Genomic DNA, 24,059 nt, shown 5'->3' with positions numbered 1-24,059 from the left:
CCCTAGATGGGTCGAAACTAGTACCGTATAATTTTGTAAATTTGTGAATATATTGTATTGAAAAGGTGGAAACATTTAAGTTATTATTATTATTACTTATAGCTTGGAGGGGCGAGGCTTCACACGAACCGATCCCACCGTTCAGAGTTAATGGTGTGTTGAGACTATTCCAGGCTTCAGTTGCGCCCATTCCTAACTTTGACCACTCATTCTTCTGCCATTTCCTCTTTCTTAAATGGAATTAAATTCGATATTGGAATAGTTTAAATAGGTTTTCACTAACCATTAAGATATGAATTATGGAAGTTTTAAAGCAGTGATGACAATCTGACTGTAATCTAAAAATTAGTCCAATTATACACAGTTTACAGTGATGTATCAACATTTGACATAACTAATATGAGTAAGTGAATTTCCTCACATGTGTCCTGTAAATGGTCTTGAAGTTGACTTTGTACTTGGAGCAGCGAGGTGGGAAGTTGAAACACCATGTGTACTCTCGCACCTGGTATGGCTTTGACTCGGAAACACGCACAGTCAAGGTATACCTGCAAACAGAGAAAGTTTAATTTTACTCTCCGATTTATACTAGAAACTGGTTACTGCTCCTGGAATATGTTATGCTATTGAGTAGGTTACAAAATTAGAGTTCATTCAAACGTCTGAGAATATCTTAAAGTTAAAAATAACATCATTTGACACTTTACCAGCATTGTACAGAGTCTACAAAAATGTTACATACATACATACAGACAGACAGACAGACAGACAGACAGACAGACAGACATACATACATACATACATACATACATACATACATACATACATACATACATACATACATACATACATACATACATACATACATACATACATACATACATACATACATACATACATACATACATACATACATACATACATACATACATACATACATACATACATACATACATACATACATACATACATACATACATACATACATACATACATACATACATACATACATACATACATACATACATACATTACATCCATCCATCCATCCATCCATACATACATACATACATACATACATTATAGACTGTTACACCTTTCAGTATTCAGTCTGCAAGCCTTTGTGAATTTACTAACAACTGCCACAATCCTCTATCTGTACCTAGTTCTGTGGCCTCCTGTAGTTATATGCCTCTTATCTTTCAATTGTTAGAAACAGAGTCTAACCACCGTTGTCTTTGTGTCCCTCTACTTCTCTTACCTGCCATAACAGAGTCTCTTATTCTCTTAGGTAACCTATCCTCCTCCATTCGCCTCACATGACCCCAGTTTATGCATACAACTTCATCAGTCAACCAATCACTAGTGAGCTGCATTTAGAGCAGATTCCCTATCTGTTTTCCTAACCTTTTCTTAAATAATTCAAAATAATTTGGAAATTTATTGAACATCAGCATCCATCGAGTTCATTCTTAACTTATCCTTTATCTCCCTCCCTCATTCTGAGTACCTTCCTGCCATTGTTCCCACCTCTTTGTACCAGCAATAATTCTTGCTGCTTTCATGTCTGAATAAGATATCCTGAGTCCACCCAAGCTTTCACTCCTGTAAAGCAAAGTTGGTATGAAAACAGACTGATATAAAGATAGTTTCATCTGGAAGCTGACTTCCTTCTTACAAAATAGTGCTCTTTGAAACTGAGTTCACTGCATTAGCTTTGCTGTGCCTTGATTCAATCTCATTTACTATACTGCCATCCTGGGAGAACAGACATCCTAAATACTTTAAATTATCTACCTATTCCAGCTTTGTATCCCCAATCTGACATTGAATTCTCTTTGACTTCTTACCTACTGACATCAACTATTAAAATAATTTTCATGTCATACTCATTGCACCTATGTTGAAGTTCCAAGATATTAGACTGCAGGCTTTCGGCACAAGCTGCCATTAAGACCAAGTCGTCAGCATAGGCCAAACTGCTTATTACGGTACATTTTCACTTACCTGAAACCCTTCCTGCCACTTAATGCCTTTCATTGGATGATCCATGTAAACTTCAACAAAGGTAAGAGATTACAGCCTTGTCTAACCCTTGTAAGTACTTTGAACCAATACTCATTCTACCATCAATTCTCACTTCTGCCTAATTGTCAACATAAATGCCTTGGATACATTTTAATAATCTACCTTTAATCCCATAGTCCCCCAGTACGGTAAACATATTTTTCCTCTGTACTCTGTTGTATGCCTCCTCTGGAGCTACGAAACATAAATGCTTATACATCTCATAAGATTTTTCAGTTACCTGGCGCATACTCAAAATCTGATCCTGACAGCCCCTCTGTAGTCTGAAACCACACTGGTTTTCATCCAACTTCCTCTCAACCTTCCTTCCAAAATGTCAGTGAACACCTTGCCTGCTATACCGAGTCATGAGATACTTCGATAGTTGTTGCAATCTTTCTTCTTCCCTTTCATATAGATACGTGCAATTACTGCTTTCGTCCAATCAGAAAGTACCTTACTAACACTCCATGCTAACACTCCAGTTGAATCATTTGACGATGGTGAGGCTAACTTGTTATGTTATGAGCTAAAAGTTATTGACGACTGTCACATTGCCTTTTCGACTAGAATCTCAATAAACCCATATTCTTAACAATGTTTTAGCATTGAATCAAATTAAATTGCACCTCTATGGACCATCTCAAACATCGTTCATCAACATTCAACTACAACTTCGTATTTTTTCATCAAAGTGAACCACAACTTCACCATATGCCATTGACTTTCGACTTTTATCTTATGTAAACAAATAATTACAGGTCACTTGACCATCCTTCGACATTATTTTATTCAACATTATTTTTTGAACAAATACGATTTTGATAGTCATTTACGTCATTGTCCAATTGTAACCGCTGGTCGGTCAACAATTTTATAGCAATCTTATCACTTGTTTATAACAGACTGTTGCTTTGTTCATTTTAATTATAATAGTAGCCTTCTATGTCAATAATGCAAATACTTTCACCAATTGTAAACTCCTCACTCATTGCAATATCTTTAAAACCAATATTGTACAAGCCTTTTACCATATGTTAATTTTAGTTCAAGTCTCTCCAAGGCTTTTTAAAAATTAGTTTTATTTTATTCATATGTAAATCAGGTGCCTGATTTTATTTCAAGGGTGAGGCAATGGCTGATGATGCCTATATACAAGGTGAAACATGTATCATTTTAGTTCACATGTTAATGTAAATCAACAAAGACAAGACTTAATTTATTAATTTGACCACCTAATCAATACAATAACTTATTGTTATTATTCCAATTAAGTGGTATGTTCCGAGCTGTCAACGGAGAGATGGCATGGAATGACGTTAGTTAATAAGTTTGAGTGGTGTCTTTAAAAGTAGGAAAGATCACAATATGAAGATAAAGTTGGAATTCAAGAGGAAAAATTGGGGCAAATATTAGTTTATAGGAAGGGGAGTTAGGGATTGGAATAACTTACCAAGGGAGATGTTCAACAAATTTCCAATTTCTTTGCAATCATTTAAGAAAAGGCTAGGAAAACAACAGAAAGGGAATCTGCCACTTGGGCGACTGCATTAAATGCAGATCAGTAGTGATTGATTACTCTCCGTCCTCTATAATACTTCCACGTCTGCTGTTCTCCCAGCAGCGACTCGTGCAGATTTCTCATGAATCCTCTCCTGAAATCTCCCCCAGATTTAAAACATCAGCCCCGCCTGTTTTTCACAACTTCTCCCTTTCTTCCTCTCCTTGTCTACCTACTGAATCCTGTAGCCTACAAGGTTTGAGGGAACCTTACCTCATTCCAGTCCTCCGTTAAAAGCTCCAGTATATGACCCAGCCAGATTCTTTAGAAATAGCTTCTGGCACAAGAAAACATTATTAATACTGGCTGGTAATTATAATTTGCAAATTGTATTCACTAAGACATAATTCAATTAATTCTGAATGCATTATCAAATAACTGAACTTCATCTCACACCTGCACCATGAGAGCCGAGCATGTTATGTTAACAATGTGAAAACAGTACAAAGGGCACTAGGAAAGTTTTGCGATACGCAAAAACGGTTGGCTGGACACCCTGTTATGGTGAGGGATAAAAAGAGGGGTGAAAACCGGTCTAGAAGACGGCATGGCGCAATCTTCACACCAGTTGTTACCAAGCAGTGGGACTGAAAGCAAGTTAAGATGTCAGTGTGGTCTAAAGGTGAATATCGCGCAATTATCCGCTACAATTTTGCTCGTGGATTAACTATTGACCAGTGCCTGGAGGAAATGACTCCTATGCTGGGGAAAGACTGTCCACATCGGACAACAATTTTCTGCTGGTACAAAGAGTTCCAGAGGGGAAATTTTGGGGTTGAAGACGATCCTCGTTCTGGGCGACCGTCTGAATCAGTGACTGAGGAAAACATTGAAGCTGTGAGAAAAATGTTGCAGCAAGAGAGGCGGTTGACATATCGGCATATCCCTGCATCAGCTATTCATTCAATTCTACCCGACCATCTCCATGTTAGAAAAGTTTGTTCCCTTTGGGTGCCCCATTCACTTTCAGACGAACAAAGGGCACATCGAGTGAAATGGTGCCGAAAAATGCTAAAACAGTTTGAAAATGGGACTTTGCGTAACGTCAATAGCATCATTACAGGTAACGAAACTTGGCTTTATTATTACGATGTACCAACAAAATCCCAGAACAAGGTATGGCTGTTTGAAGATGAGGGTACTCCTGTGACTGTGCGAAAGTCAAGGTCAGTGATGAAAGGGATGATTGCAGTATTCTTCACTAAACGGGGCATCCTGGCTCGAGTTGTGCCAGAAATACAAAGGACAGTTACTGCGAAGTGGTACAGTGAGACTTGTCTACCTTGGGTCATCCAGGCTCTCAAGCAGCTCCGTCCAAGGTCACGGCTCAACACTTGGCTCTTGCATCACGACAATGCTCCAGCATATCGTGATAATGTAACAATGGATTTTCTTGCCAGATCAGGGTTGGCTGTGCTTGATCACCCTCCATACAGTTCTGATCTTGCCCCATGTGACTTCGCACTCTTCCCAGAAGTGAAGCTGAAGGGGCGGCGTTTTGCATCCGACGAGGAACTTCTGGCAGCATGGGATCAAGAGTGTTGAAACGTAACTGAAGGAAAGTGGCAGAGTTGGTTCAGTGACTGGTTTCGACATATGGAGAATGTATCGAGTGCGGTGGAAATTATTTTGAAAAAGTCTAAGGCGTTCACTCACATTGCAAAACTTTCCTAGTGCCCTTTGTAAGTAAGATTACGCTGTAATGCAATACCAGTATATTACACGTTAGCTGTAATCTATACCTCCATTACTTTTTTTAATCCATTCCTGCGGAACACTGCTCTATACCCTCGAGCAGTAATGTCGGCCGCATCTCCCATTTGGATTCGGGCGTTGATATGCAATCGTCGGGAGGACTAATACGCTGCGGAATGGAGCTACGGCAAACGCTCCGGCTCAGCGCCTGCTTGCATAGGTCATCATCATCTCCGACCTCGTACCAGGAAATATCACACACACACACACACACACACACACACACACACACACACAAAATCGAGACCTAGGGATAAGCTGAGTAGCGCAGGTGTTAAAGGTCTGGCTTTCTTCCCTCAAAATGGAGAGCTTGATCCCGGCTCAGAAGGTACTTGAGTACGCCAACTTCGCGCAGGTAGACTGACAGGAACGTAAGGGAAAAACCTACGGAACAAAATTTCCGGCACCTCGGCGTCTCTGAAAATTATTAAGCAGTCAGTGGGACGTAAAATAACAACGGTAATACCGGGTCAATCGGACGAATTAACTTCTAGGCTCGTAGAATTAACAACATCAATACCGGAACACCGGCTAACACCGCTACCGGTATATAACTTGACAGAAAATAAATTACCATCACATTGAGAGTGTCTGATATTAAGATTTACATTATAGAGGCACTTATCAACTGAGAATGTTGCATAAGACGAAATAATGAGAATTTATGCGGCTGAGCAAAACTTCTTCCACGAATGAATAGGCGCGGGAACCAATGTAAGGAAGAAAGTAAGGATCTACCGAATCCCGTGCTTGCAAACGCCTTCTATACTATTGTCCAAAAGTTAAGCATAATCACTAAACGAGGCCATACCACATGATAGGAATGTCAGACGAATTGCTGAACAAACGGAAGCTGACTCACACACCATATGTCGCACAACTTGTCCAAAAAACAGTGTCAAAGGTTCTGATAGCTAAGGTACACCTTTAACAACAACTAACCAAACCTGGCAATATCTTCCACAAAAAAATATGCGGTTAATTGGCTGTATGGTTACCTAGCCCTAACGGCCACACATGCTTCGCAGCGACGTGGCATGCTCTCTATCAGATGGTCCAAGAGCTCTTGTGGCAGTCGATCCCATTCCTCCGAAAGGGCAATGCGAACGTCTTGGAAGGTCCTTGGTGGAGGCTGACGGGATGCAATTCGCCTCCCCAATACATCCCAGGCATGTTCTATAGGATTCAGATCCGCAGACCTCGCTGGCCAGTCCATGCGATGACTGTCTTCCCCAGCCAGAACAGCGCGGTGCGGTCGGGCATTATCGTCCATTAAGAGGAAGTCTGGACCAACTGCACCTCTGAAGAGTCGAACATGTGGTCTCAGTACCTCGTCCCTGTATCTCCGATGTTAACAGTGTTCCTCGGACCATCCATGAAGATGTGCAGGTCCGCACGGCCATTCAACATGATGCCGCTCCACACCATGACGCCACCACCACCACCATGCTGGTCCTGTTCCACGATATTCCTGTGGTTGTATCGGCTACCCGGTTCTCTCTAGATTAATGTGCGACGGGAATCGTTCTGCAAACTGAAGCGGGATTCATCTGTCAAGAGCACATGCCTCCATTCATTCATGGTCCAGTTACGATGTTGACGGCTCCACAGTGAACGGGTTCGTCTCTGTGCTAGAATGAGCGGGATGCACTCCGCTGGACGTCGGGCAAACAGCCCTGCTGTTCTGAGCCTCCGGTACACAGTTTGCCGGGAAACGGCAACCCCTGCGACGGCTGTAAGCTCCGCCAACAATCGTCTTGCAGGCGCACTCCGATTTCGTCGGGTGGTTAAGGCCAGATATCGGTCCTGCTGTGGGGTGGTTACCGTTGGTCGACCTGGTACTGGCCTACGACTAACATCTCCTGTGTCTCGAAATCGTCTCCAAAGCCTGGAAATGACACTTTGTGGCACATTCAAGGATACGGCAACTTCGGTCTGTGTCTGGCCTGCTTCCAGGCTGCTTGAGTATTCTACCCTGCAAAACGGGGTCCAAATGGCGTCGTTGTGCCTTGTCACGTTCGCCACGAGGCTACACTCCGCACACTATAGGGCCCTTTCACACGAGGCGACTAGTGGCGGCAACTTACAGCGGAGCATTATTTTAAATGAGAGCTTTCATACGTGGCGACTGCAGTTGCGGAAGCTGGAAACAGTCGTCTACAGTCGCTCACTCGCGCAGCTAGCGGCCGCCACTTGGAGTCGCCGCCACTCGAGGTAAAGCATTATTTTAAATGAGAGCTTTCACACGGTGCCACTAGTAGCCGCTACTTCTCACTGTCCACTCCAGTTTGCTCCACTTCATGTAATTTAGGAAGTCCTGAATAACAAGCGCGCTGCGTTCATTGTCAGATATGAGTGCAAACGTGGAAAGAAGTAGCCTTATTAGATTAACAGTCCGACTCATTGGCTGAATGGTCAGCGTACTGGCCTTCGGTTCAGAGGGTCTAGGGTTCCATTCCCGGCCGGGTCGGGGATTTTAACCTTAATTAGTTAATTCCAATGGCTCGGGGGGCTGGGCGTGTGTAGCGTATTCAACATTAGAAATCATCCTAGGTAGGGCCCTCCTCTTCACAGATATGCAGGTCGCCTAATAGACCGTTTACTAGAAAAAGACCTGCACTAGGCCTCTCCGGAGGCCATACGCCATTAATTAATTAGATTAACAGGTGAACAAGTGAAACGGAAGACCTGGCATATGGAGTTGAAAAATACCCCACGATTTGGAACGCTTCAGTCGATGAGTATGGAAAAGTGAACGAAGAAACACATGGCGTAGCATTATACTGAGGTTCTTCGTGAGTTTCATGACAAAACACCAGCAGAGAGAAACGAGATAAGTAAGCGTTTTCCTTATATTTTACGTACCACCTTTTGTTAATTTGTTACAAGAAAACTCAATTTAGCAAAACAATTCTGTAAATTACCGAGTATATTCAGAAAAGAGTATTTCATTCAGTATTTGCTTCAATTATTTTTATTGTAGTGAAAAGTTTCAATCATGAAGGAGATTTACATGGTAAGCAAAATAGCAATAGAATGAAAGATAAACGATCATCACTAATTAACTAATGTTATTAAAAAGAGCCCATTGGCAAATTGAAAATTACTAAACGCATGTAAAGTACAATTGTGTTTTTGGTGTCCATCTATGATCTATATAGCACTCTAGACACAATACTTATGTGTCTAAACACGATCCATTTGCCATGAAACTGCACCTTCCTCACTGATAAAGTAGTTGGCAAACTTGTCTCGTAAATTTCTGGCAAGCCTTGATGTAGGTCCTGAAGCAGGGCCATTTCAAACAATCCATCTACTGTCAAAGTATCTTCGATTTGAACACCATCCCTCTCTCGTACAAAATTATGCAAAACACAACACACTTTCACTATGTCCTCTGCTAGTGTGGTGTCAACATCCACTGGTCTATGGAAAATACGCCATTTGTTTGCAAGTATTCCAAAGGTTCATTGGGAATGTACCTGTGTGCCGTTGAAAGTCTGTAATTAAAAGACGCGTTTCTTTACACTCAGAAAAGTGCCCGCATATGGTCGCAGTATATGACGGGAAAGACCAAATCCCTCATCAGCTACAAATACAAAGGGCACTGACTCATCAAATCCTGTGAACAACCTCTGTGGTGGAGAATGCACCTTCATTGCTCTTACCCTGCTTTTATTTATCTTTTTCTTTTGGATTAGCAAAGCAAGCAGAAACAGTTCCTCACTCATAAATACCATTTTAGAAATGGGGAGTAGACCTGATTTCCGTACAGGCGATCGGCTGCCGCCACTAGTTGCCTCGTATGAAAGGGGCCTAAAAGGGCAAACACGACTGAGGGAATATGGGGGCGCAGGCACTGGCTGTGTTTACCTTGCGGTTACGCCGCTAGTTAAAGAGGGAACACTGCTTTCCTATACAGAGCGAACACGTAAGGTTGGTAGGTGCATATGTCGTGCGATTTGCGGTCTATTATCTGTTGCCCTGCTTACTCGTAACTTATGCTTAACTATTGGACACTGGTGTATATGAAACTAACGGGACACCAACCAAAACGTACGGCAAGCGCTTAATTCCACTCCACTTTGGTTTGAAACGATCATTTTTTGTGGCCATTCACAATAGCCGATGCTCAGCAACTCTCCTCGGTGCTGACTTTCTTCATAATGATAGGAACGTTATAAAAAAACCTACGGAACAAAATTTCCGGCACCTTGGCGTCTCTGAAAATTATTAAGCAGTCAGTGGGACGTAAACGTAACAACGGTAATACCGAGTCAATCGGGCGAATTAACTTCTAACCTCGTAGAAGTAACAACGGCAATACTGGGATAGTTGATATAAAACACAAACGTCTCATAGATGGCACAACTAATTTCTCAACCCATGCAGTACCAGTATCGTCTCGTGTCTCGGGAAGTGTTCATTTACTCGACCCTCACAACAAATACTCTGTTCTACTCCAAGACTACCCAGGCCTCCTTCGGGACAATCTAGCATTTTCTGCAACCGACGTACATTTTTTCCACACCATCTCTACAATCCCCCACCAGTCTCTGCCAAAGCGTGAAGTCTGCCCCCTCGATAAACTTGCTCAAGCGAAGAGTGAGTTCCAGAAAATGTTCGACTTTGGTATCTGGAGACCTACGAAGAATCCTTGTTCCAGTCCACTCCACCTAGTACGGAAAGAAGATGGTAGAGCTGTGTCAAGTGATACATTTTCAATGTTCTTTATGTCAAAGATGGCTCTAATTGCTGCGGTGCACCTTTCTCCTGTGTGTTTCGTGAATCATTTCCCTGTGACTTGAAGGGTTAGTCCTAGGTATTTATAAGAGTTTACCAACTACCTTGTGCGCGATATCCAGCCAAATCTACGGCACGCAGAGATCTGAAATTTTTAACATAGGTAGATGCAAGGGGCTCCAAATTCATCTCGAAGCCGGATTTTTTCATTTTTGCATCCGTTGGAGTTATGAATAAAAATAAATTCCCGGCAGGGTCGGGAATTTTACCCATCGTTGGCTAATTTCGCTGGCATGGCTACTGGGTGTATGTGCCGTCTTCATCATCATTTCATCCTCATCATGACGCGCAGGTCACCTACAGGTGTCAAATCAGAAGTTTATTTTTACAAGTTACTTTACGTCGCACCGACTCATAGGCCTTATGGCGACGATGGGACAGGAAGGGGCTAGGAGTGGGAAGGAAGTGGCCGTGGCCTTAATTAAGGTTCAGACCCAGCATTTGCCTGTTGTGAAAATGGGAAACCACAGAAAACCACCTTCAGGGCTGCCGACAGTGGGGTTCGAACCCACTTTCTCCCGAATACTGGATACTGGCCGCACTTAAGAGACTGCAGCTATTGAGCTCGGTGTAAGTTATTTCGTACTGATTTGCATCCTACTTTGCTACATTTGAGGCGTGAACAAAAATGTTACTGTGGACCCCCTGAACATTTTGTCATGAGCCACCACTGGTCTCTAGAGTCGAACCAAGCAATAGTCATCGTGTTTTGTGTAGCCTGTAGCCCTGCGTTCAAATCGAGCGGTCTACACACAGCTGATGTATGAACTGACTGGACTTGGGGAAGTGAAAGTAAGAGGAATAGCCGTTCGCAGGTAATAGCAAGAGGCCGGACCGCTTACCGTGCCATAAGGAAGAGAGACTTAAATAGACAGTAAATAGTAAGTGTGTCCATTCAGGCTGAGTAGACGCGCGCGCGCGCGCGTGTGTGTGTGTGTGTGTGTGTGTGTGTGTGTGTGTGTGTGTGTGTGTGTGTGTGTGTGTGTGTGTGTGTGTGTGTGTGTGTGTGTACAGAGATTTATTTGTAACAGTATGTTTATAGGAAGAGGAATTAGAGATTGGAATAATTTATGCTCGATAAATTTCCAACTCCTTTGAAATCATTTATGCAAAGACTACCGATATGTAAACAACTGATAGGGAATCTACCACCTGGGCGCCAGCCTTAAATGCAGATCAATGGTGACGGATTCATGGACCTCCAGCCTTAAACACAGACCAAAACAACGCTGGAAAGACACGCTGAATATCTACTTGAAAATCGCTTACCTCCGACATAAAGATGCACATAATCGTACACTCGAAATCTTCAGTACCTCGTGGCCAGAAATATTCATTTCAGGCAGGAAATCAGTACAGCCCTCAGAACCACCCAGTATCTGCTTACACACTTCCTCTCAGTTGTTAACACATGCACACATCTAAAGAGTGAGGGGAGGTGGAGAAAACGAAGTACGAGGATATCTAGCATGAACGAAACACACGCGGAGGGGAAGGTACTTGCTTCCCCGCCTGCCCACACGTCCCACTGGCTCGACAATGAAGGGAGAGGGGAATGAAGGGATGAACCACACGGCTCCTTCAAGGCAACAGACGTAATGTGTATGTCAACTCATTGAGTGTCTAATTCTCCAGTTTCTTTGTAATTCTTGTGTGCGAAGTCTGGTTGAAATGTTAGCGGTCTCGACTATGAGTTCATTATCAAATGGCATCGCGCTCAACCACTGTAAGAAAGAATGACCTTTATTTTCATAAATATAGGCCATGTTAAATACTACTACTACTACTACTAGTAATAATGATAATAATTTCTTAATCCTCAAAAACCAAAGTAAAAATAACCTGGCATTAAATAGTTATGATTATCAGAGACGCAAAGGCGTTTGAAAAACCATTCCTATGAAGTTATTGTCAGCGCTGATCAAACAATTAAATGCCATATATTGGGGTAGGATTACATCGTGCACACTTTACCGCAATTAAAATTACAGTTAATTGTTTTCCTTGATTAGGAAAAGCTAGTATAGCCAGAATGTTTAACCACAGGAATATCTTAATCAGTTTAAAAAAAAAAAAAAAAAAAAAAAAAAAAAAAAAAAAAAATGGAGTTGGGAGTGACGTCTGAGTGCGCAACATCGCCACACCTCCTGGAAGACGAACACATGCGACGTTGCCTTGGTTACTTCTTCATCCTCAGGGTTGGCCAAAATCTTCGCCCAAACGTTACCAGTTTCCTTTTCCACTCGGAATTCTTGTGATCGCGATTGTACAAATTGGTGTTCCAAAATTGAAATAACAGACCCTATGCCATGCAGGATGACGCTTAGCAGAAGGAGAAGAAAGGGAAGTCGACCAAGGAAGAAGTAATATGAAGACAGTACCAGAATGGGATATGAAAATTACAATGAGACGAGCAGCACAAAACAGAATGAATGAATGAATGAATGAATGAATGAATGAATGAATGAAAAGAGAACGAGATTTACACTATGGCTTCAGCATGAGATTCATGCAAGTAAAATTTTAAACGGATCAAATTTAGAATTTTTAGCAGATCACTCTAAAAGAGACAGATATGCAAACGAAAATTGAATTATATTAGGAAAAATCAGTACCGTACTTACGATTCTTGACGGGTGCAAACGTTGGGGCCTTCCAGCGCAGATATCCCAAGAAGGGGCACCAATAACAGGAACACGGTACCCAACCCCATGGTGATCAGTCTCTTAAAATTCTCCTCGTTACCTGAAACGGAAGAGAACAACTTCAATACACACTCATTGGTCATTCATAACAGACGCGCTCAGATGATCGCTCCTGTGGAGTGGGGGAAGGGTAGCCAATCCCCCTCCGATCTCCGCACTCGGATACAGAGGTGCAATAATGAATCGGCGCTCACGTTACCCAGTTCCAAGTCTGCATTTAATATAATGAAAATAAATCCTACAGTATTTTAAGAATGGTTTATTCATTTCGTTGTATATGGAAAGAGTAACACGTCCAGTACAGGCACTTGCAACACTGACCTAAACCTCGGGATGGCTGAATTAAGTAGAACTCCTTCACTTTCACCGTCCAAAGGTCCGTAAAGCAAGGAAGTAGGACTGAGAAGGTGCCTCGGTGGATCAGAGGTAGAGTGACTCACAATCCAAAGTCCACAGGTTCGATCCTAGTCGAAGTAGTCTATTTTTGAAGGGTGGTCAAAAAGTTTGTCTCGTCGTGTCATTGTTATTGGTATGTCACCCAACAAAACTAAATTGAATGCTGAAACTGGCACACAGGCCGTCTAGATGGCACTACTTCAGAAGATCTGCAACACTGACTGTAGTCCCTAGAGCGTGGTCTATTACTGAGAAACTCTAAATTCAATCGTGACGAACGCACCTGCAACATATGGGTTATCTTCCTATTTTCGAGCAATGTCAAAATGAAGAAAACATAAAAACGTAATAGCATAAAAAAATAAAGGACCGAGGAAGTGGCCACGTGGTTTGGGTCACGTAGCTATAAGCTTGCATTCGAAAGATAGTGGGTTCGAACCGCACTGTCGGCAGCCAGGCAAATTCTGGGGCTGTACCTTAATTAAGGCCACGAGTCACTTCCTTCCCAATCCTAGCCCTTTCCTATCTCATCGTCGCTTTAACACTTTAATCAAATTGTAAAAAAAAAAAAAAAAAAAAAGAAAACAACAACAAGCGGGAATAACTCCAACATATGAAGTATAATCTATTGGAAATTGCTCGAATCCATCACCCACTGAAGACACCTCCACTCAGCGACAAGAGTACGTGAGGTCATCAGTGACTTGATTACTACAGTGATAAGCTAGGTATTGTGTTCCGAGAAGGGCCGATTGTCACAGCTCTATAGATAATGACCTCAAACATTTCGTCTATTTCTTGGTAATACTGTATTTATTTGTGTATTCTCCAAATGACTAACGGTGGAAAATACAACTAGACACTTTACAGTAGACATTTGTATAACATTATCTTGATTGATATAGTGGTCAGAAAATTAGCCTCGCCGTTAAAATTTAGAAGCGAAGCGAAGAGGTCTGACGGGAAACAAAAGGAATTATTTTCTTTATACGGCACTTGGAATACTCTACATTCAATTTCTACCACTTTTCTCACATACTGGTGGGGTCACGGTTGCGAGCTATGTAGCACATGTGGACCTGGCCCTGTTTTACAGCCGGATGCCCTTCCTGACGCCACCCTTATATGGAGGGATGTGTTCACTATTGCGTGTTTTCTGTAGTAGTGTAATGTGTTGTGAGTGTATGAAGAGGAGAGTACTGCGGCGAACACAAACACCCAGTCCCCAGGACAGAGGAATTAACTATACTCGATTAAAATACCCGACCCCGCCGGGAATCGAACCAGGGACCCCTCAGAACCGAAGGCCTTTTGCTACGGTGGCGATACATCATAAAACAGGTGCAAGAAAACTGCTTACAGACTGATTTCCAGCGTACTTAGCAGTGAATTCAAGAGCTCTATGTACACAGAAGATACACGGGAAACGAACAACGAAGTGCACAGAAACCATCGATTTTCGTGATTTAATGCTCATCACTAGGATTAGGATTTTTATGTAATGTCAACAAGCAAAATATGTACATAGTTATGTGATATGTATGTATGTATGTATGTATGTATGTATGTATGTATGTATGTATGTATGTATGTTCAGTCTTCAGCCCTAAGGCTGGTTGGATCCTCAACAGTTCTCCCATCAGCTGTCATAGATGGCCTAGGCATCACTGAAGAGGCGTACCAGGGAAATGAGTGAGGTAGTTTCCCGTTGCTTTCCTCGCCGAGCCAGAAGCTGCTATTACATATCAGTCTGCCAAGCCCACTGAAATGCGTGCACCAACCGACCCTATGAGCAACATTTTCACACAATTGATAGCAGGGACTGGCTGCAGAAGGAATGGCATTACTAGCATCGCTCATACCTCAGTCACTTTCATATTGCCAAAGCCAAGGATAAGACAGAGACAGATCAATGAAAGTAACAAAATTGCTTTAGCCCATACCAGAAGACATAGCGCACTGTAAACACTAGGTCCTGCCAGCAAAAGCATAGTTATGTAATAATACTAGATTAAATATGTAATATTACACTTCAAAAAATAAAATATGTAATATTTAATTGATTTTTATATAAATGATATATTAAACACGATATTACTTGAAGATTCCTAATTGTATTCATATGTTTGCAAAATAAAGTGTGGTACAATAATTAAGTATATCCATATAATTGCAAACTTAAATTAATTCCATTAGGCTATTATGCATGAAAAAATGAGAACATTAATTGAAGTTTCGCAATTATTATAATATTCATAGTCACTGTTTGAACTATCTGTCCACTAAATATTACTTTGCAGAACTCAACCTACTTCACTCCGAATTGCAATGAACTATCAGATACATTTCCAAGTTTTCCATTGTCATGGAATGCCACCGGTCAGAGGATATTTTTGTACGCAGAAAATGATCTCTCGCGTCACAGGAAGTGGCTGGTGGAAATTTTTTAAGAGAGAGATCGTCTGGAGGATTATCTTCTTCGCTGCCGAGGATCTTGCACACTGCAGTGAATGTCTAGAAGCTAGAGTTTCTCTCCATAACAGACTCATATTTCTCGATTACTTATATTCCAACAGTCCCTTCAACATCACTTAAGTTGAATTTCACATCTTCCACAATGTCCAATGATTTCTTCAAAGGCATGCCACGAGTTTCTAATTTTAAAATACTGCCAGGAATGAATCCAAAATTGCTTTGAATATAAACTAATTGGCACTGTACCGGGACATTGGAATCACTGAAGGCATTTTGGGCTTCTCTCACAGAAACTGCTGATTTACCTGGAAACGAATCTATCACAGACTTCACATCTTTAAAATGTTCACTATAAGAGCAGCCAGTTTCGATCCACGTACCCCACCTAGTCAGGAAAAGTTGAGGGGGCAATGCCACATTTGACAATTGTTCGGTGGAGTGCACCACACATTGGGGGGCGGTAACGAATACTTTCTTGGTGTTTGAAATAACGCTGTTCACGAGGGGATATTTACTTCGCACTTCTTCGGCGACACATTGCAGTCCATGAGCGAGACAGGTGAAGTGGATAATATTTTGATAGAACACACGTAAAGCAGTTCCCGCCTTCAGGCCACAATGTAACTGTTCGACCCTAAGCTTCTCACTTGAGGAGACGTAAGTTACTACCTTGGGACACAAATATCAAATAAACTATATGTGGCTTGCCCGCAAATTGCCACGCAAATAGAAACAATTAACATTTCATGGTTTCCCATTTCTCTATGTGATGTTTAGGCGCCAGGGTTACAGTTTTAAACAAAACTGTAAACCAAAATTTAACTTACATTTACTAGCATAGAGACCTATACTTAAATCACAGGGGTAGGATTTTAAATAATTAACCGTTAAGTATCGCTTAAGAAAGAAAATTAACGCAATATAAAATACAAATGAATTTATTATACAAAAATAATGAGATGAATCGGAAAAGTTCCTTAAAGCGTGGAGGGTTTATAATTTACGTTACTCAAATTACTATTGCTTGCTTTATCTAATTGAAGCTCACCAATTGCAGTTTCCGTTGAAGTCATCTGGTTTCCGTGGTTACTCGTTCTCTTCTTCTCGATGTAGAATTGGCTCCATGAACATCCTTCCTTCTCTGATGTGGTACGGGCTATCTGGACTAACACTCCCCAATTGCCTAGTCTTTAAATTAGACATTGGCCATATACTTGTAAAAACTGATCAGCGTTGATCGTATGAGGAGAAAATTCAGAGATATGAATTTTTCCATGTTAGTAGAAATCTCAATCCAACTGAGCTATACTGTTTATACGGTACAGACTTGTACCAAATTCCATGGACTTGAACTAAACATAGTTCTTCGTCCAGAAGATTTACTGAATATAACACAAGCCGTAAGCTTGTTTCGTCTCACGCAGATCCGATAACATTACCGCAGCTGAGTACTGTGTCGAAGCGACAACACACTGTACAAAAATAACTATGTCTCGGAGAGACCACACACTGTATCAAAATCAATAACGTCGTTCACAGTAGATGTTCACAGTAGAAGTTTTAATAGTAGTTAGGTTTTCAGCAGAAGTAGCGATGTGAGTGAGTATTAGAGACTCCGTGTTAGATAATATCACCGGGCTCTCCCCACTCTTGGTAGCAGCTCAATCTCAATTCTCTATATGACGAAGCATCTGATTCGTAGATCGCATTATCATCTCCCTCTCTTCTTTCTTCTTGACAAGTCCAGTAGGCGTGGCGATGATGTAGCTTTCCGCATAGCAGGCCTCGCGCGCGGGTCGCTGTTTACTGCCTTGGCTCATGAGTTTAACCCAATGACTCATGTAATTTTCCCCCGCTATAAGAATAACCTTTTCCGTATACACAAGTATGAGATGAAATGACAACAACTATGTCTCAACATATTGACCATATTTACAGTACATAATGAATTCCTATCCTACCTAATATAATAATTTAAATAATAAATGATGTTATAACTATATAATATGATTCCTTGTTTACAAATGATTGATGTAGAATAAATATGTTATTACGAATAATTGCCGATGGCGGATAAACTTGATATCAAATGATATCGCGTAAAATGATAGTATATTAAATTAGTCTGGCTGGAGAAGCCTGGACGGTTACATAAACACTAAATCCATCATTCACAAAACGAGCCACTACTGCAAGTTTTGTGTTTTCCAACACTTTCGAATAAATCAGAAAAGATGTAGGGGATTCTTCTCCATCCAATTTACCAATAATAAGGTTGGAAATATAGCGCCCTTTCATATCCGTAGTTTCATCGATAGCGATCCTTGTAGTTGCTGCCTATATGACGTTGCACTATCTCCCGGATGAGAGCTCACAGTTGCGCGCTCCTAACCGCACGGCCAACTCGCCCGGTCATGAGTGGAATACGTTGTTTATTTGTTGAATGTTTTTATAGTTAAAGCAAGAATCTATACATTATTCAAATTAAGTCATTAGTCAAGAATGGTGATAGAGCTAACATTATGTTTGTGTCTGTTAGTGTATAAGCCTAGAAGCTAGTTGGATCCTCAAGCAACACCGCCGACGGTTATACGGTTCTAGGGAAACCACAATAATGATTGCGAATAGAAGCTACATTTTGCACATGCCTATTATATCAAGCATAGACACTTTCAATATTATTTTCCGATGAATGTTTTCAAAGTAAAATTCAACAAACTATAGAACTTCTGGGTAATTTTGATTTATGTTAGTTTCACTGTTAGGTTCAAGCAACGAACATTTTTTTAAAGTTTATTAATTTCTGCAATTTGCTTTACGTCGCACCGACACAGATAGGTCTTATGGCGACGATGGGATAGGAAAGGCCTAGGAATGGGACGGAATCGGCCGTGGCCTTAATTAAGGTACAGCCCCAGCATTTGCCTGATGTGAAAATGGGAAACCACGGAAAACCATTTTCAGGGCTGCCGACAGTGGGGTTCGAACCCACTATCTCCCGATTACTGGATACTGGCCGCACTTAAGCGACTGCAGCTATCGAGCTCGGTTTTATTAATTTCGATACACTGGATAAATAATTTCAAATTATACACATTTTATTTTTAAACATAATCTCTGTTCGTTTGGACACGTTTTTTCCTACCACTGTGGAAATTTGAAAATCCCTTGAAGTTAGAAGTCCGTTCCAGTACTCCGAAGGTACTGGCACACTGTTCTCTTCACGTCCTCCTGCGTCTCATAGCGCTGGCCTCTCATCTATTCCTTCCCAAAACAAAACAAAACAAACAAAAAAGATGGTAGTTGGAGGGTGCCATGTCGGGACTGTAGGGAGGATGAGGCATAACATCCCATCCACATTTTTCAATGTTCTCACTGGTGAAACGAGCACTGCGGAGGCGAGCGTTATCGTGTTGGAGGATAATGTTCTTTCCAGAACGTTTATCACGCAATGCACGACGAAGCTCGTGAAGAGTTTCAACGTAACAGGCATCATTTATGGTTTGCCCAGGTTCAAGAAATTCAGCCAGAATGACACCGTCTGCATCCCAGTAGACGGTGCCCATAATTTTGCAAGCAGACTTCGCTTTTGCTTTCTTCTTCGTCGGCTTATTCAGATGGTGACTTTCCATGCTTTGTCGTTTCGTTTGTGGTTCTTAATGGTGGAACCAGGTCGCATCACCGGTAACAATACGCACAAAAAATCATATCCATTTCCATATCTCAGAAGGAGGTTTGTCTCTGAACTTTGTGGTGAGTAAACGTGAGGCGCAGCGGGAACAAACTTTTCGACAGCCTAACTCACGAATCATTTCCTGCACTGCACTATGTCCTAAAGCAACTCTTGCCACAATTTCACTCTCAGTGACACGTTTGTCTTCTTTAATGGTGTTATTAACTCGTCTCATGCGGCATTCAGTGCATGCAGTTCGAGGGCGCTCACTACGCGTTTGATCTTGGATGCTCGTGTTTCCATCTTTAAAATGTTTTACCCATCTCCGAACATTGCTAGTACCTATACACATACCTCCATAAGCATGATTAAATCTGTGAATTTCAGCAGCAGGGATTCTTTCTTTGAGAAAGAATTCAATCACAGCATGTTCACGGAACAGAACATCGATGTCAGCCTTTGTGTAACTCCTTGCTGTGTTTACGTGGTAAAAGCTAATGACGTCAGGATACCTGCACGTGTTTCAGAAAGTCTCAAGATTGAGATTATGTTCATGCTTATTCTATATTAACGGATTGTGATTAAAGAAAATAATGTTGCTCATGACTTTCAGTATGACCTTCGTATTACTCCCATTATACAGTACTACTCCAGCACTGGACACGGACTGTCATCGAGCGAGACTCGCGCAACTGAATGCAAGTGAATGCAGACGAAGATGAAAGGCGAACTCTACAGGGGACGACGAATTCTACTTTTGTTACTGGTAATTATGAGCCATAGAGAACGGTAATGTGAGGAAACTTTTCTTGAATTCGAATTTCTTTCCTTTTGATCTGAAAGACACCGAGCAAAGATTGAGTGATGTAGCTGCGGAACGAAAGTCGATCTCAACAGCACTCCTCCACCCATCCCCAACCTCCACCCTTTCGGCTTCTCAAGCCAAAGTGTGCCGATGAATATAAATTTGAAATACCAGCTAAACCGCGCGTCGCAGAGAAATTCTGCCCTGCAAATTAATATTATCTGAAAAAAAAAGTACGACTCTCCAATCGCTTTAGCTCCTACAAAACTAAAACATACGTAACATTACTGTATATCCCTTTACTGTGGAGCAAATTTAATGTCGGCATCATCGAGTAGGCTACTAATTGACGGGCGACAATCGTGATTTATTTTTTAAACAGAAGAAGTTTTGATTAGAGATAACCTGTGTTAAAGCTTGGTAAATTGTTCGTTAGAGATATCCAGTTCTTAGAAATATGTTTTATTTTCTGAATTCCACTTTTTGTAATATTTTCGAAGCAGTGCACTCCCAATACTAAAAGCGACACTTGCTGACGCAGACAGAGTGGACTGTTGTACGTCAAACTTTGTGTACCTCGTCCCGTACTATGGTCTTTAGTAATAAAATATTTGTCTTACTCTTAAAAATATATTTGTCCAAAACATATTTCGCCAATAAACGTGTGCAGTTCTATTATCCTAGAAAGTGATTAGCAGCGTTTAGGACAGTTGGGAGCGAATTATGTTTTTTAAATTCGTTTTAAAAGCTACAAGTGGATCCTTTCATCAACGAAGTGTAATAATAATAATAATAATAATAATAATAATAATAATAATAATAATAATAATAATAATAATAATAATAATAATAATAATAATTCACGTGACGTTAACTACTTTTTATGGTTTTCGGAGATGCCGAGGTGCCGTAATTGTGGCCCGTAGAGTTCTTTTATGAGCCAGTAAACGCACCGACGCGAGGCTGACTTATTTTAACACCTTCAGTTACCATCGAACTGAGCCAGGGTTGAACATGCCAAGTTCGGCTCAGAAGGCCAGCGCTCTACCGACCGAGCAACTCAGACAGGCGGCAAAGTGTAGAAAAATTTCCGTATGTTAACTAGCCAATGAATTTCTGATGTAGTGTTCTTTCCTTTCGGTCGTGCTTGTATTCTGTAACTTAGGAGAAATTCTCAGCCGATCGACTTTGGTGTCGGGAAACTGTGATAAAAGAGAACGAAAATTTACAGTACCTTTTAACACCTTTCTACCAATATTAGAAATTATTCTTAGTCTAAGTAACGAAGTGGAGTGGCCACGCACGTTAACGCGCTACGGCCATGGAGCAAAGCTCTGCATTCGAGAGACGAGTGGGTTAGAACCCCATCCTCGGCTGTCCTGAGAATGGTTTCCTGTAGTTTCCTATTTTTACTCCCAGGAAAATGCTGGGAGAGTTCCTATTAATAGGCCACAACAGATTTTTCCCAGTTCCTTACCCAAAAATCATTCATCATTATTTTAACTTCGTTAGCACCTAAGCTGAGGTTAGCGACAGGAAGGGCATCCGACCGTAAAATGATGGCATACAATTTCATCTCATCTGATCTCATCCCTGACCCCGTATCAGGAGACGGGACTACGGGGTAGACATATTCGTATTCGTATTTTAAGGGCATCGATACTATGGGTGTTGTACATTCAAAGCACAAAAATTGGCCGGCAAGGAAATATTTTTTATACATTCTCGAAACGCGAGGATATTGGTAAACTATGGATAGCCGGTGGTCGGAGAGATTTTACTTGGAATCCTACCACCTGCATATACAGTATGTTAATCTTATTTGAAACATGAAGATTGAAAGAAAGTCATCTTCTGCGACGACCAATGTTTGTGCGGTTGAGTGTACATACGTACGAAGCAGGAAAGCAATGCATTGTGTTTGACGTTTTCAGCCTGCCTATTATACTAGCACTCTGAACACCAGCCTACACGGTACTCGAAGTTACTAGAGGGGCGTCGAACATCCTATGGTTACAGTTAAGATTACATCACTCAAATACAGCACAGATACATTCAATAATTCCGAGATATAATCAGGTAGGTGTACTGTACTTAAGAGACCAATGCTTCGAGTTTGTGAAAGTAATAGCTGAGCAACATCGTCGTTAAATTCCTATTTTTTAAAAGCCATTGTTCGTATCGATGTAAAAGTTCTTCGAAAAAAGAAGGCCCATGAAACTATAAAAACGTTACTGGTTGTACGTTCCATTAACTACCTATCTTTTCATGATTCACCAGGACGCCTGAATATTGTCCCGTGGGAGTTCTTTAAGGTTCCGTTAAGTCTATCGACATGCGGCTGACGTATTTGACCTCTTTCAAATACCAGCGGACTGAGCTGAGATCGAACCCACCAACTTGAGTTCCTTGTCCGCTGGCTTCCTCTCGTTCTCAATTACTTGACCCACAATGAAAATCTAGTTCTAACAACGCCTTTATGATCCGAATTTCAATGCATTTTATCAATATTTTCCACCAATGATCGTACTTCTTCCTTAATTCGATTTACGATCGATCCTGGGTTGAGATTTTCATCTCAGAAATCACAGGGCGTCAGGAAGGGCACCGGCCATAAGTCCCCGGCCGAAACTAAATTAAGTGAGTGGATCCTGCCACCTCACAAGTTACTGGGATAAGCTGAAGAAAGCAAAGTAGTAACATTGTCCGGCTCCTTGGTCAGAGTTAAAGCCATCGGTTCAGAGGGTCTCTGGTTAGATTCCCGATCGGGTCGGGGGTTTACAGTGCCTTCATTCCTCCATCCTTCATTTTCACCACTCCAAGCAGGATGTACATTTCACTATATTTAACTACTTGAATAAATTTCATCCAACCCTAGTGCACTACTGTAGTTTGCTATTCTCTCCACTTATCTTCCCCTGTGAGTGGGGACAGTAGAATGCATCTACAGCATCCCCCAGCTGAGTCTGGCATTGCTTTCACTTTTTCGAGGCTCCCCCCTTTCAACTTTCCAAATCGATCACTTTAGTCAACTCTAGTTCTTTCCCAAACACGACGATATGCGGTTTGCGAGATGTCTCAGTTTCGGTCTTCTTCACTGGCTAGGTCGTGGGTCGCATCTGTGTCGTGCATGCGAACCTTACCCAGTTTTACGACATAATACCCTTCCGGACGCCAAGCCTATGTGAAGGGATATATGCAGTATGGCGTATTTCTTTTGTGGTTGTTAATGTGGTGTGCTGTGCATATCTGAAGATAAATACGCTGACTTAGCAAATGACATGGGATAGTCGCCTAATAGCGAGTGGGGCCTCCTCTGGCCCTGCGAACTGCAGTGAGGCGCCGTGGAAGTGAGTCGACAAGTCCCTAGTAGTCCTCTGGACGCAGCTGACGCCAAATCGTTTGCAGAGCGGCCGCCATTGCTGGTCTGTTCGTGGACGCAGGATCCATGGCACGGAGTCTGTGTTCCAGAACATCCCAGATATGCTCGATAGAGTTCATATCGGGGCTCCTGAGTGGTCATGCCAGTCGTTCGACCTCCGCTGGATATTCCTGGAACCATTCCCGGGCGACGCGGGAGCGATGTGGCGGCGCGTTATCATCTTGAAACACCCCAGAACCGTCTGGGCGCTGGAAGGCCAAAAATGGGTCGATTCAAAGTCTCCTCCGGAACAACTAGAGGGCCCATTCCATACCAGGAAAATGCACCCCAGACCATAACAGAGACACCAGCGCCCTGGACCACACCTTCGAGGCAGGCGGGATCCATCGCTTCATGTGGTCTGCGCCATACACGGTGCCTCCCATCGGTATGGTGCA

General features: G+C 41.9%; 1 protein-coding gene across 2 annotated transcripts in view; it reads right to left on the bottom strand.

Moving 5' to 3' along the window:
• LOC136885811 (protein draper) overlaps positions 1–24,059 on the bottom strand; it is a 314,515-nt gene that overhangs the window by 136,731 nt on the left and 153,725 nt on the right. For both annotated transcript variants that reach the window (XM_067158547.2, XM_067158548.2), the window contains exons 2-3: positions 12,811–12,931; positions 422–548 (exon numbers count right to left, since the gene is read on the bottom strand). In XM_067158547.2, the coding sequence (XP_067014648.2) occupies positions 422–548; positions 12,811–12,899 (216 nt within the window). In that variant the 5' untranslated portion in view covers positions 12,900–12,931. The remainder of the gene's footprint in view (positions 1–421; positions 549–12,810; positions 12,932–24,059) is intronic.

Source organism: Anabrus simplex, chromosome 1, assembly GCF_040414725.1.
Source record: "Anabrus simplex isolate iqAnaSimp1 chromosome 1, ASM4041472v1, whole genome shotgun sequence".
NCBI lineage: Eukaryota > Metazoa > Arthropoda > Insecta > Orthoptera > Tettigoniidae > Anabrus > Anabrus simplex.
The sequence above is the reverse complement of the archived record's forward strand: the minus strand, read 5'-3'. Positions and strand labels throughout refer to the sequence as shown.